Genomic DNA, 13,572 nt, shown 5'->3' on the forward strand with positions numbered 1-13,572 from the left:
CCCCCAATCTGTGTGTGGGGCAAGGTAACTGCCACTGCACACTGGGCTTTGTGCCCCAAGCAGACAGATCAGCTGTCAGAGGCTCCCTGATTGACCAGTCAATCACAATCAACCAGTTGATGACCATTGTATTAAGGTATTGCATCAAAGCCATCTAACTAGTCAAGGTCTTTTGTAGTCAGTAACAAACTTGACCTAAAGCCTGTAGCTAGGTCCTATTTCTGTGCCATTCCAGTGCTGTAAACTAGGACTTGAAGCAACTTCAATAAACTGAATGTAGCTGGGCCTGACTTCTGTGAAGAATAGCCACTGCAGTATTCTGTGTTCTTTAACTCAATACATGTATTTCTTCCTAGATGCTCTAATGAGAAAAGCCTTTACATCTGCCACCTTTAATTCTGACGCATTCATCACCAGCCTGCTGATCCACATGGGGCTGCTCAAGGTGAGAGGACAGGAAGGGGTTAAAAGCAATGACAGGAGCTGTGTGTTGTTTTCTAGTTGGATTGTGGGTAATCATGTTGCCTTGGAGACAGGAACATTAAAGCTCCTGTGCCTGCCTGGTGCCTAGGGACAATAGCACTCTGCAGAGATAACAGGGATTCCAAAGAGCAGTATTCTGCTAGAGTGCAGGAGGTGGATTAGTTATGCCTAATTTATGTTCTACTTGGCCTGGCTTGTCTTTTCAAGATCACATCTCTAAGGCAAGGAGGATCATGCAAACAGATTTAGCTGCTGCCATACCCAAGCTTTTATAGAAACCCATGAAATGCTACACTCATGTAGTTTGACAACTTATAACGCTTGTGAATCTCTTCTTCATGTTCCTTGTATCTATAAAGGCTGCTCTTAAGATTTTTCTTTTTTTTTTATATAAAGGACAGTATCAAACATAATAGAAATCTGATCAATTGAATTGAAACATTTAACAGTCTCCTCAATGCTTGCAAAGGACTGGAGTGTCTAGTGCATGGCTACACAGGAGAGAACTTTTTGGCAAGGTTGCCATGTAATAATCTGCAACAAGGTGGTTAACAAGATTAGGATGACCACAGAGGATTTGCTGAGGTGAATTTAAGATGGGTAGGGCTTTCTGCTTGTAAGCTAAAAGTGGTACTCTTCAATGTCATCTACAGACCTAAAGCTTCCAGCCCCTGGGACTGGGAAACTTAACAAGGGACATTTTTTCCTAGAGCCTGGTGGGGGGAGTCAACAAATCTATGAAATGCCACAATCAATAAGATTTTTACAGCATGTTTCTTTCTGCATGCCTTCCTGGAGTTTTCCCTTTGCTTAGGGGAACAGTGTTAACAGGCTGGGAACTGAGAAGCATCTTAAAAATGTATTTCTCTGGCACTCCCACGTGGGAGTACAGTACTTACTAATCCCTGTCCATCACTGCTGACTGGCAGCTGCAGAGCCCTATCTAGTTTTCTAGTCCTCTGCTTTGTGGGACATTTTGTTCTAGTCTTCCTGTTTTCTGCTCCCTGTCCCTCTTACTATAAATGTTGAACAACTTGAAGGTAGTCTGCCACCTATCTCATTTCTCTTTCTTTAGAGTCCTAAACCAACTTGCTAGGGGAGCTAGCAAGCCCATCATTCACTGTTCGCCAAACCCTTTTTCTGGCTTGTGGGTATGTGACCTATTTAGGGTGGTGTGCCTATCCATGAATAGGGAATTTGAGTCTGCGTTTTTGAGTATCTTTCTCACTTTTTACATGAGGCAATAGCTGGACCTGTTCAAATGCAATTCATTTTGAATGCAGTCAAGGGTAAAGTCATACATCTAACAACAAGCAATACAGGTTGTGGCAGGAGGGGTTGTAGCCTGGAAAGCAGAGACGTAAAAATGGTTTAGGGTCCTGGGAACAAACGACTTGGCATCATGCTAGGAGGAAAAAGAAGTTAATGAAATAATTAAGTAATAGAGTAAAGACTTGCCTTCTACCTCCAAATGCTGAGACTAGTACTGGGACGCTGTATTCTTTTCTGTTCACGCTCAAAGGGATTCAAAGGAACTGGAGATGGCACAGAAAAGGGCCACAGTGTTTTGAAGGGATGGAGAAAAGACTTTTCAGTGAAAGATTTAAGGAGTTCAGCTCTCTTTGTGAAAGAGTACACGGAGCACTAAAGGGCTCTTTAATTTAGCATAGAAAGGTGTAACAAGAACCAGTGGCTGGAAGCTAAAGCCAGACAGGTCCAAATTAAAAACAAATGCTTTATTTCTAACTAACAAGGAGAGGATTTCCCCAAGGGAGAGGCAGATTCTCTGTATTTCATTGCTAACTGAAATCTGGAGTCCTTGACTTCTAAAGCTCCTCTTCCAAACACAAGCTACCAGATTCAGTGTACGGTTGACCTGTGATAGATACAGGTGGCTGATCTGGATGATCAGGTGGTCTCTTCCAAGCTCCAAGAAGTAATTATGTGGGGGACCTAAAAACAGTATACTGTGGGTGGAAAGGATGCAGAAGGGATTAACTGCATCTTCTGACAGACCCTCACAGGAGCTGTTGCTTTCCCACTCAACTGAAGTGAGTACCTTAGCACGGGATCTCTGGGAAAGAAAATCTTGGAGGAAATGTATGTGTACACGTATTAATTTTCCCCACACCCAAGCTCATAAGACAGCTTGAATTAGGGCAGATGGGAGTCTTCTTGGTGCTTGTATGTTTGACATGCAGACTTTGGGAGAAGGGAGGGGAGGGTGTGGGGGACTGACTCATGTCCTAGAGAATATTGTGTGCATACTGCAGTAGGCAGCTCTCCCTTTTACAGCAGATGGAAACTTCAATTCAACATATATGGAAAAAATTATGGGGTCTGTCGTGGGCATCAGCTTCTGCATCTTGGAAGTCCTCTGTTTACATCAACCAGAGTAAAATTTCTTGCTTTTGCTTACCATTTTTCTGGTAGTAAAGGAAGTGACTTGACTTTTCCTTTTTGAGGCATCTGCTGTTGTCTGACCAGCCAAGATAGAGAATGAGAAAAAGCAGGGACTCAAAGGTACTTAGTGTGACAGTTCTGCATGACTGACTCCTTGTTCATCTTTACTTCTGGCTCCACAGAGTGAAGAGAAGGTAAAGACTGTTCCAAGCCTATATGGCCCACTTATGACTCTGAACCATGTGGTCCAGCAGGACTATTTTCCCAAATCCCTGGCACCAGTTCTCCTGGCCTTTGTCACAAAGTAAGTATTACATCTAGCTAGTAGGCATATGGATTAATTAATGCATGTATTTCCTTCCATCACAACCCCTTGTGTATTATGGCTCTGGCCTTATGTAGCCTTGTGGTTATAAAGATAATATCAAATAGGCATAAAATGGAATTTATGCCCATCTGACTGTAGTGAGATGTGAAGTGCCCTGATCAACTTGTTTAGTTCCATGTAGGCACTGCAGTTCAGATATGGAGTTTGAGATGTTTCCAGAGTTCAGCATTTCTTTTCAAGAACTTTTGTTTTTGCTGCTGGGTGCACAGCATTTTGTTTGTCTCTATGCCTTGCTGGGTTACACTTGCAACTTCCTTTCTTCCCTCCCTTCTCTAAAAGAAGGGAAATGGAACATAACACATGTTTCTTTCACTGTTCTTCTAGAACCAAGTAGAAGGGAATTGAAGCTCAAGTCCAGTCTGCAGCCAAAAGTGCTAGTTCAGCAGTCTCACAGATTTTTTCCCCAGGGGAGCACTTGTTTGGGATTCCAGCCTTGTATAGTCTTTGGGAACTTTCTGAAGCCAGCCCAGGTATAGCTTCTAACGTGGGTGAGGCACTGGCTGCTTGGATTCTTAAGACCTGGCCATTTGCTCCATGATATCTCTCTTCCTTGGCTCCCTACACCTTCCCCTTCCACCCACACATACACATTGCTTTATCTGTAGCCCTCCCTCAGAGATCTACTTTCTGGCTCAGCTCCTAGAGAGGGACTTTACCTCTTCTGAAGAGAATGGTAGTCTGAAGTCAAAAGCAGTAAGGCACTTGACTCTTAAAACCACCTTTACTGGTCTACAGCAAATGGGTCCTCCTCCAAAGCCTATGCAGTTTATCAAAATCTTGATAGATTGGAAAGCTGGGCTGGTGCTAACAGGATGAAGTTGAGTGCTGACAAATGCAAGGTGCTACATCTCAAGAAGAATAATCAAAACATCCAAATACAAGATAGGTGACATTTGGCTAGGTGGCAGAACTACCAGGAAGGATCTAGGAGTCTTGGTGGATCACAAATGCAGGAGGTGATAGTGTCTCTCTTTACACAGCACTGGATAGACCTCATCTAGAGTATTGTGTAGCTTTTGGGTGTCACATCGTAAGAAGAAGCAGATCCTGTTTTTGTTGTTGTTGGGTTTTTTTTTATAAAGAGAGGGGGTATGGGAGTAGTAACCAATGCTGCAGGGGTGTTTGCATCTGCAGCTCCCCGCCTCCTCCCTCCTCTGCTGCCCATCTGGGTAGGCAGACCATGCCCTGAGAGCAGCAGCTGAAGACTCTCAAGTCCTGAAGAAAATAAACATTCCCCCCACCCCCCTTCTCCATGCTCAGAGGCACCTCTTCTCTCCCCTGCCTGCTGCTCCTGTCCACCCTGTCCTTAAGGGAGTGGGGAGCTCTTGTTCCGCTCCAGGTGAGCTGTATGGGGGCTGAACTCAACCTGGGATACTGGTGGTGGGTGGGCAGATTTTTCTTCCCCAGTGCTGCTCCCTTCAGGTATTTTCTCTCTTCCCCCAGTCTGGGAGCAGGCACAGGGAAGAGGGACCCATCTGCCTACTGCCACCATTGCAGGCTGAACCCAGCCCCTGTGCAACCTGGCTGGAGTAGAACAGGAGCTTCCCTCGCTCCCAGGACAAAGGATACAGGCAGTGACAGGGGAGGGGACATGCCTCTGACTGCAGGGGGGAAGGTAGAAAGGGAATTCTTACTTTCAGGATTTAAAGTCCCCTGGCTGCTGCTCCTGCCACATGCTTAGAAAGTGAGGTTCAGTCTTGCCACTGCACCCCTTTCTAGATCAGGCTCTGGGCACAAAGTTAGAGAATCCAGAGGCAGGCGATTAAAAAATGACTTGTAGTCCAAGCCCTTTATCATATGAAGATAGCCTGAAGGAAATAGGCATGTTCAACTTGTGGAAAAGCTGCTTAAGAGGGGCAAGGTGACAGTCTTTTTAAATATCTGAAAGGCTGCCATAAAGAGGAAGAAAATCACCTTTTCGTCTTGCTGCACAGAGCTAGGTATGCACCAATAGCTTGAAGTTGCAGTAAGTAGATTTAGACTGGCTATCATGAAAAGCCTCTTTGTTCTTCTAACAGTGAGACAATAGAATAGTCTGCCTAGGGAACTGCAAAATCTCCATCATGGGAGGTGTTGAAGTTGAACTATTCTCTCTCAATCTCTGAAGCTACTTTGTCCTGCTTTTCTCTCTCCTTTGTCTCTGGGCATCTCCCTCTTCAGGACCCTCTCAAGTGCCTCCCTGGCACCAGAAATACCAGGAAGCCTCTTTGTGTGCTTGTCTAGAGAACACATGCTTTGTCAATGTAGGTAACTTCCTCTTAGTTGCTTGCTGGCTCATTACACACTAATAGAGCATCTCTGGGACCCAGAGCTGGGCATACCTACCTAATTAACCTCTTTCCCTGTCCAGCTTTGTACACGGGGAAACTGAGGCATGCATACTTAAACCAGATGTCACAACAAAACAATTATCTGTTGCAAGCAAGTACATTAAGTGGAAGTCTGCAGAGCCAAACTGTACCTTCAGCAGTTCAAACTCTCCTTGTCTTGCCAAACAGCACAGGAAGGAGACTTCAAGTCAGACTGCCTGAAGAGCATCCTTCTGCCAAAGGTGGAGAACACTATTAAATACATACAACACTTGAACATAATTTTAAACTGATCCAAACATGAAGCTGATGGGTGCTGAATTGATTTGTTGTAAACTAGTTCAAAGTTGTGTGTGGACAATAAAGCCTTTTGTGATGCGTGTGGGGTTAGTCCTCCAGAAATCCTATACTGCACTCATGCCCCCTTTTCCCACTCCTGTTATAGCTGACTGCTCTGGTACTCAGTCAGACCTTTACTGCCCACTTTTTTTGTTTTCCTCCCCTCTCTTTATTGGTGCTTTTATCAGTGAGCTCCCTTGCACTACTTGTTCAATAAAAGTAGTCTTTCTAATGAGCAGCTGTGTCTTTGTTCCCTGCTTGACTGTAGCTCCTTATCATGTTCCACCTTTCCCCCTCCAGCCCCTGGGAACCCAAAAATGTGGGTGTAAGCACATCTCCCCTCTCCCTGGGCACACCAAGTTGAGCATAACTTTTTGTCTTTTTTTTTTAATTTTATTGAACATACATTTTTGGGATGAGATGGATAGATAGTGGTTAGTCAGACCAGCACGCCGTTCCCTCCCCCACAATGCACAACTCCAATCATTTTGGAGGCAATGAATTCATATTGTTCAAAGAAAATTCACCTTTGAGATGCTGGGCTTGGAAAGGGATTTGTTTTTGCAGGGGGGAGCTGGGGAAATTATGTACATTAAAGACTTAACTTAAGCAACCTCTATATGTATGAGCACAATAGTAGTAGTAATAGGTGGTGAAATGACTTAAGTTTCAGGGAAGGATGAAAAATGTGTTGCTATAGTTTTACTAGAATAATTGATTCCAGAGCCTCTTGTTCACAAGGCTTCATGGCATGAGCTGATCAGTTGTAACACTGAATTTCAGCCCGTATGAGTTTCCTCCAAAGATTCTAGCATAGGTTAGAATGGGTGGGAAAAATGGCAGGTTTGGCCAGCAGCCGGACTCCATTTCCCAGGAGCCCCTGCCTGTGTTGCTGCAGCCAGTTTCCATGTAGACCCCAGGAGGGGCAGGGCTATGACTGATCAGGGCCTGGGTTTCTACAGAGACCAACCCAAGCAGCACTGGCACTGCTGGGCAGGGAGCTGCTCTGGGGCTGGAATTTTATGGTGGTGACAGGTATAGTCCGGACCTGGGACAAAGCTGCGATCCATTTCCTGCATGCCCCACGAGGGCAAAGCCACAGTTTGCTGCCTGCGTGCCCCTGCCCGGGGGGTGTGGGCAGGAGATCACAGCTGTACCCTGGCTCTGGACCCTGATGTCACCACCACAAAATCCTGGCCCCAGCCCCGGAGCAGCTCCCTGCCCTGCGAGTGCTGCTTTTGCCGCTGTCACAGCACCCCCCAGCTCTCCATGGAAACTGGCTGCTGTGAAATGGAGTCTGTTGCAAGCCAAACTTTGCCCACCCTGGGATGGGATACAGGACTAGGTATATCAACAGGTAGACTTGCTTTGGTGTTTTGTATGCATCTGAGGTACTGCCTGAGTAAGGAGGAGTGTTTTACATCCATAAGAATTCAGTATAGGCTGACTTGATTTCCTGGTACTACTCTTTCCTGAGACCCTTCTGTTTTCTTTAGAGCTGCTTAAAGAAAGTAGTAATCTGTTTTTTCAAGGCCCAGGTGCAAGATAGTCTTCAAACAAACTTTTTTTTTCTCTCTCCTATCTCTACAGGCCTAACCGTGCTCTGGATTCCTGCTCTTTTGCCCGCCACATTCTGTTGCAAACACTTCATCAGCTGTAACAGAAGCGTAATGATGTCCTTTTCCCCTTCATAGACTTCATCAGCAGAGAGTTCTTAACTGGATGCCAGGAGAAAGTTTCGGCTTCTTTGGAAACATTCTCTCCGTCTCACTGGGATGTCTTTACATTTTTTTTTTTTTTTTTCTGCTTCAACAAACTTGGAGGAATCCTGCTGACTTTATTATTTTTAAATTAAATTCCCCACTTCCAAAGCAGACTCCCTGGTCTGCAGAACAATGAGCTCTGCTAGAATGAGTCCTATGGCTCCTTGCTCCACATGGATCAGAAAAAATCCCTATTCGACCCAAGCTCAATATTTCTGTCCAGTTGTGCCCATACCACCATTTTACAAGAGGTACCATACTTGAGGTTTCTCTGGAGTTGCAGCAGAGTCTGAACCCTACTAAGTTTTTTGGTTTTTTGTTTTGTTTTGTTTTGTTTTGGTTTTTTGGGTAACCATGGCTCCTGTATCATGCTGCCCTCTACTATTGTAGAAGATAATAGCAGTGTTTTGCTGCTGCTGCTTCTCCAGGTTTACCAGATTAACCAGCCCCCTGCTGCTGTTCCAGGACTGAGGCATGTTCCTCCTTGTTCTTAGTCTAGCCATTGGAGGGTGCTGTGTGGCCCATCTGAATTTTAACATATGCCCCCTCCGACTGTATATTAAGTTCCCTTCCAGTGGAGCTGACCCTGGTGGTCTTTGCTTATGGAAGCAAGCCTGTTTTGTTGTGATATTGCCATTACCTGCATTTCCCCCCTATTTCTAATTAAAATAGGCTTGGTTTGGAAATGAGTAGAATCAGCTGAATGCATATGGAGTTAAATATTTCCTTTCCTCCTTCCTTGCTGTCCCAGTCCCATGTTATAATAGGATCATGTTCTCTCTTATATGTGAATGTGGGACAGCTTAAATGGGACAAAATAGAGGTTTTGCAGTTGAGGATACTTCACCCTCAGTCTTGGAGCTGAAAAAACACTCTGTTAGTAACAAGAAATACCAGAGGGTCTTAATTCTATTAAAATATGGGGGATTATTTACCTGCACCTACAAGTGACAGTTCAGGGTCAAATTTTGTCTTCGTACTAACCCGTGTCTCCTCACAGATATTCAGGTCATTGGGAACTGCATAATATGTTTCTGCTCATTGTAGTGTTTCGCTCAGGGTGGAAAGGGACAAGAGGAGGAGATGTCTTCCATTAATATATCCCTCAGTTAATTCTCCTGGAGTGGTTTCTGGTCACCAGTGTAAAGAAGCTGCTCTTGGAATTTTTCTCTTTTACTATGAAAGCAGAGAAGTCCCCTCCATTTCCTTCTTGGCACAGCTGGAAAGGACTGTAAGTTCCAGGTTGGTTTTTAATGGTCTACTGCCTACGAGGTAGGGATTAGCTGAGTAACACATTCCCCAAGTGGCAGGAGCTAAAGAGGGTAAAGTTTGGGAAATCTGGAGCTTGTCCATGAAGGCTTGGGTGTGGTAGCTGGTGAGAATAAGAAAAGATTTTTCCTTCTCCAGGAGGTCACCCATATCCATGTCAAGCTTGATGATTTTTCTGCCTTAGCAGGCTTCATACCACATGTGCCTCACTCTACCTCTCCTTATATTGTCAGCACACAGCACAAAGGATGGTATATATTTCCTGTTCTTCTCAACTGCTTTGCTTCTAGATAGTCTGCCCTCGCCTTTTGAAGTCTGTTTTCCCCAACTTTAATTCTTTCTGTCTATGAACTGCCTGAGAGTAGTGTGATTTGTTTCCACTTTGTGGTCCTTGATTTTCCTTTCCTTTCTGTTCTGGCCTAATGGGCATCTCTGTGTTTCATGACAGATGCAAACATAAGCTATTCCTCTCCTATCCAGGGGTCTGGATTTCTGAAGGAGGTGCAGAATGCTGTAGAAGACCTCCCCTTTTAGAGGAGTGGAGCTTTTTATCTGCAAGGCTCAAGCAGTGCCTTCAAGACTGGTGGGGGGCTCTTTTAACAAATTCATGGTCAACAAACCTGCCCCCATACAAAAGCACAAATACTGGCCCATATTCCAGGCAGGCATTCTAAGTTAGCCCTCTTTTCTGTTCGTGTATTGGCTATACCTGAGTCACTGAAAGTGTCAGTGCTTTCATTTTTCAGAAGCACTTTTCTGTGACGCACTCTTTCCAGCATCTTTTACTGACCAGGCAAAATAGCTGATGTGAGCAGATGTTCCTCACCTTTCCAAACTTTGTCCTTCTTGTTCTTTCCTTTCAACAACTGTTTGCCCCATGATTTGAGGAACTGGCTGGGAGAACCAGTAGGTGCTAGGTACCATCATAGCCAGTTATACTATCTGATTCAGGTTGCTGCCCATTACCAATTCACCTTCCTTGTCCCATCTCAGGGGACTAGCCCCAGGGAAAATGGGAACTTCTGCTACACTACTGTTGAATGCCTTTGTATCATTTTTGTGCATGTGATACTGCCATAAAGGGCAACCCCACTTTCTAGAGCCATCTCAAATCTCGCTGTACAAAATATTCTTTAGGATATGGCCTTATCCCATTCTTCTGATATGGCTGAGCCATTGCAACCTCCTCTTTTTGATAGTGGTTTCTAAGTGTCAGTCCTGTGCTCTCCAGCATCTGTGTGTGTGCCATTTTGTCTTCCCACTTTATTTTCAGGATCTTGCACAGGCATCTCATGTGGAATCTGGTCAGTACCCTGATATGTCTAATGCATATAGTCTATGGTTTTTGAACCATAAAGCAGGGATGACAGCACACAAGTCTTGTAGATTTGCATCTTTGCTTTTGTTATTCCATGCACGTTCTATAATAGCCCAAAATTCTTAGCTGCCTTTTTGATTCTGTTAGTTCAGTCTGAAGGGCAAGATTCCTGCTGATCGTAGAACCCAAGTAGCAAAAGCTGTCAAGGATGCCAAGAGATTTACTCTACAGATTGATGTCAAGCACTGGTTATTCCACTCCTTGGCACATGATCACAGTCTTCCTGAGGCTAACTGTCAACCCAAAGCTCTTGCATGACGCAGAAAATCTGTCCAAGAGATTGTGCAGGGAAGATTCACTGTGGGTAACCGAAGCCACATCATTGGTAAACAAGAAATCTCTCGGAACCAGCTCTTTCACCTTGGTATTCACTCTAAACCTTGTGATGTTAAACAAGCCTCCATCTAGTCTAGTTTGAAGAAAAATGCCATCATTGCTGTCTTTAAATGTATGAAGAAGTAGGAATGAAAAGTAGATGTTAAAGAGCATGGGAACTAAGACACAACCCTGTTTCACCCTGTTGTTGATATCAAAGGCATTTGATTCTTGTTTTCATACACTAGTTGCCATCATATGTTGATGTAGTGAGCGAATGATGTTTAACAGTTTAGGGGGGGGACGACCCAATTTCTTCAGAACCATAAAAAGGTCCTGTCTGACTGTACTGAAGCCTTCATCAATCTGATGCAGGCCTATGTACAGTGGTATTTGTTTTTCTCTACAAGACTGAAAAATATCACACCAGTGGTGGAGCATGCTGAGCAAAAACTGCATCGATTTTCAGGATAGAACTTTCACCTAGAGATTGCAGCCTGGGGAGTATCATGGGAGTGACAACTTTTCTGACGTTGTTCAACAGGGAGGTGACTTGTAAATGCAAGAGCTCTGGTCTTCCATAGAGAATCTTCAATGTCCTGCAGCTTGGGTCAGTACAAAGTGCACAAAAGGAGTTTCTAAATAACCTGGAAATATTGCAATCCAGACCATGACATACAGTACTACTGTTATATTCTACATTTTAAGAGTGAGAAGGCTGGGGGCAGTCAGCCTCTGGATTGAGTGTGTCCTCTATCAGATGGGTATCTTTGGTGCATCTTCCAGAGACTCGGAGAATACCAAAGTGGATGGTCTTAGCATCCCTGCACCACAAATGGAAAACAAAGAGCTCTGTCCTTTATGCCATTTTTATAGATTGAGGTTGAATTGTAGATGCCCTGATTTTGTTTTGTCCTTTAACAAGAAGTGCCCTTCATTCTGTTTTGAAGGAGGGTGAAAGTCGATCCTCACTCCTTGTCTGATGCTTTTTCTTATCCCATGGTCACAAACTCCTTTTTGCCTTCCTGCCCATGCCTCTTAATTGTGTAAATGCTTTGCAAATAAAGACAAGATCCTACCTGCCAATCTTACTAGCTCTAGCCTGATCAAGGCAACCTGCTCCAAAACCTTTGGATAGTAGTGAAAAGCACTAGGACACTGGCAGCTCCCACAATTTCTTGCTCAGAATCAAGAAAGGATACTTCACTGTGACAAGCTCCATGGGTGCCCTAGTGTCCCAAACCTTTCCAGCCGGGGTCTACCTCTTCCCCTAGATGCCAGGTTCCCTGGACACCTCTTCTCCCTTGGAGGCTTCTTTTAAATCCTTTGTCATTTATCTACTCATCTAGTCAAGGAAGACAGATGTCACTCTGCATTTCCTCCTCAGTTGAGACCCGTGTTTTGAACATGGGTGTCTACACTGTGCCTATTAATGGATTTTTTTCCTTTGAAATGCAATTGGCTATTATATATGAGTAGACCCTCTCAAAGCCTCTCAGCCAAACTTCTTACACTGGAGGCAAGATATAGGAACTGGTTGTTGACTAATAAAACAAGTTATGCTGGTCTATGAACCAACTTATGCCCTATCAAGTATGCCGATTCTAAAATATAAAGCAGTCTGATATTAGGTACTTATGGTTGCTTGTGTTTTATAAGTGACCCAGATGAACATAGCTTGTTCTCAGCTGTCGATAAAGACCACACATGATATTAGATCCAATTTTGGGGAGGAATATCTTTTTATATATAAATTATGTTTTCTTGTACCCTGTGACATTCACCAAGACAGACCCACTGCACCATGCAACATGAATATTGGATGGCTTTTAGTATGGGGGGCAGTCCTGTTTCTCCCAAGTCAGAGACCTTCTTATTCATTGCCCCCAGCTTCCAACCAAGCTCTGTTGTCACCTTAGCAAGAAGTGGGTGAGATTCAAGTATTAATAGTATAGGAAAGATTTGCCATCTTCTAGCCGGATAAGGTATCCTTGAGGACTTGCCCCAAGTGCCTTCCCTACCTTCAACCATACATCAGCCAGCAAATCATCTTATGGCTTTGTCCCCCAAGCCTCATTCCTTCCAAGCAGGGACATGCTTTCACATGATTGACGTGAAAATATCTTTGTCTTTTTACCTATGCAGGATTCAGCCTTCCAGAATCTCTCTAGCTGGCTGTTTTGTTCTTCCAAAGGTGTAGTAACACTAGTTCAGAAACTCTTCAGCTGGGGGTGTACTGTGTTTGAAGTGTGCCCTGTGATGGCTAGGGGTGGTCATTAATTGGTGGCGGTCAGAGCTCATTCCTGCAGAGACTCCATGACTTCAGTGGCTTCCCAAAGGAGTGTAGTAGAGCCCAGACCATTTAGATCCCAGCAGCAGGTTCTTGAACTAAAAAAATGACCCATGCAAAGGGCATTGCTTCTCTGTTCAACTAGAGCACAGCAGCTGTCCCATGCAGCTTTTTGGGGAAGCTTTGCAAGAAAAGCTGCAGCAAAAAGCAGCAGTTTGTGACTCTCTGCTGCTGGATTCTTAACAAACTCTCATCTTGGCAGGGGTTTTAGGAACCTTTCTGCTCTCAACATGGCACACAAGGATGTGCGGGCTGTGTTAACATAAATACTGCTTTTAAGCAAGTGTTCTGATACTTTCCTTTTTGAGGTACGTGTGCCTTGCAGTGAGAGTGCATCAACCACAGCTTGAATTCTGGTTGCTGGTAAGCAACTCCCCTTCTCTTGGGTGGCTTTATAAGGACAAAGGGTCTGGCCTTAGCCACTAGTACTGAGCTAGGCTACCTGTTCCCTGAGGTGCAGCTTTCCTGATCCCCTTCTCCAAGCTGTACAGAGCTGTAACAAAAAGGCGCTGACCACCTTGCTGCTGCCTAGTGTCCTGGTCCTTTGCTTAAGTCGATTTTATGTTTTGTGAAGC

General features: G+C 44.4%; 1 protein-coding gene across 2 annotated transcripts in view; it reads left to right on the forward strand.

Moving 5' to 3' along the window:
• RANGAP1 (Ran GTPase activating protein 1) overlaps positions 1-13,572 on the forward strand; it is a 47,156-nt gene that overhangs the window by 27,942 nt on the left and 5,642 nt on the right. The window contains exons 14-16 of one of the 2 annotated variants that reach the window (XM_019515118.1): positions 357-445; positions 3,069-3,190; positions 7,513-8,625. In XM_019515118.1, the coding sequence (XP_019370663.1) occupies positions 357-445; positions 3,069-3,190; positions 7,513-7,582 (281 nt within the window). In that variant the 3' untranslated portion in view covers positions 7,583-8,625. Of the gene's footprint in view, positions 1-356; positions 446-3,068; positions 3,191-7,512; positions 8,626-13,572 lie in introns of those variants that run through there. The other variant, XM_019515117.1, reaches the window with a different exon arrangement.

This window comes from Gavialis gangeticus, unplaced genomic scaffold (assembly GCF_001723915.1).
Source record: "Gavialis gangeticus isolate Ggan-Ray unplaced genomic scaffold, GavGan_comp1, whole genome shotgun sequence".
NCBI classification, from domain to species: domain Eukaryota; kingdom Metazoa; phylum Chordata; order Crocodylia; family Gavialidae; genus Gavialis; species Gavialis gangeticus.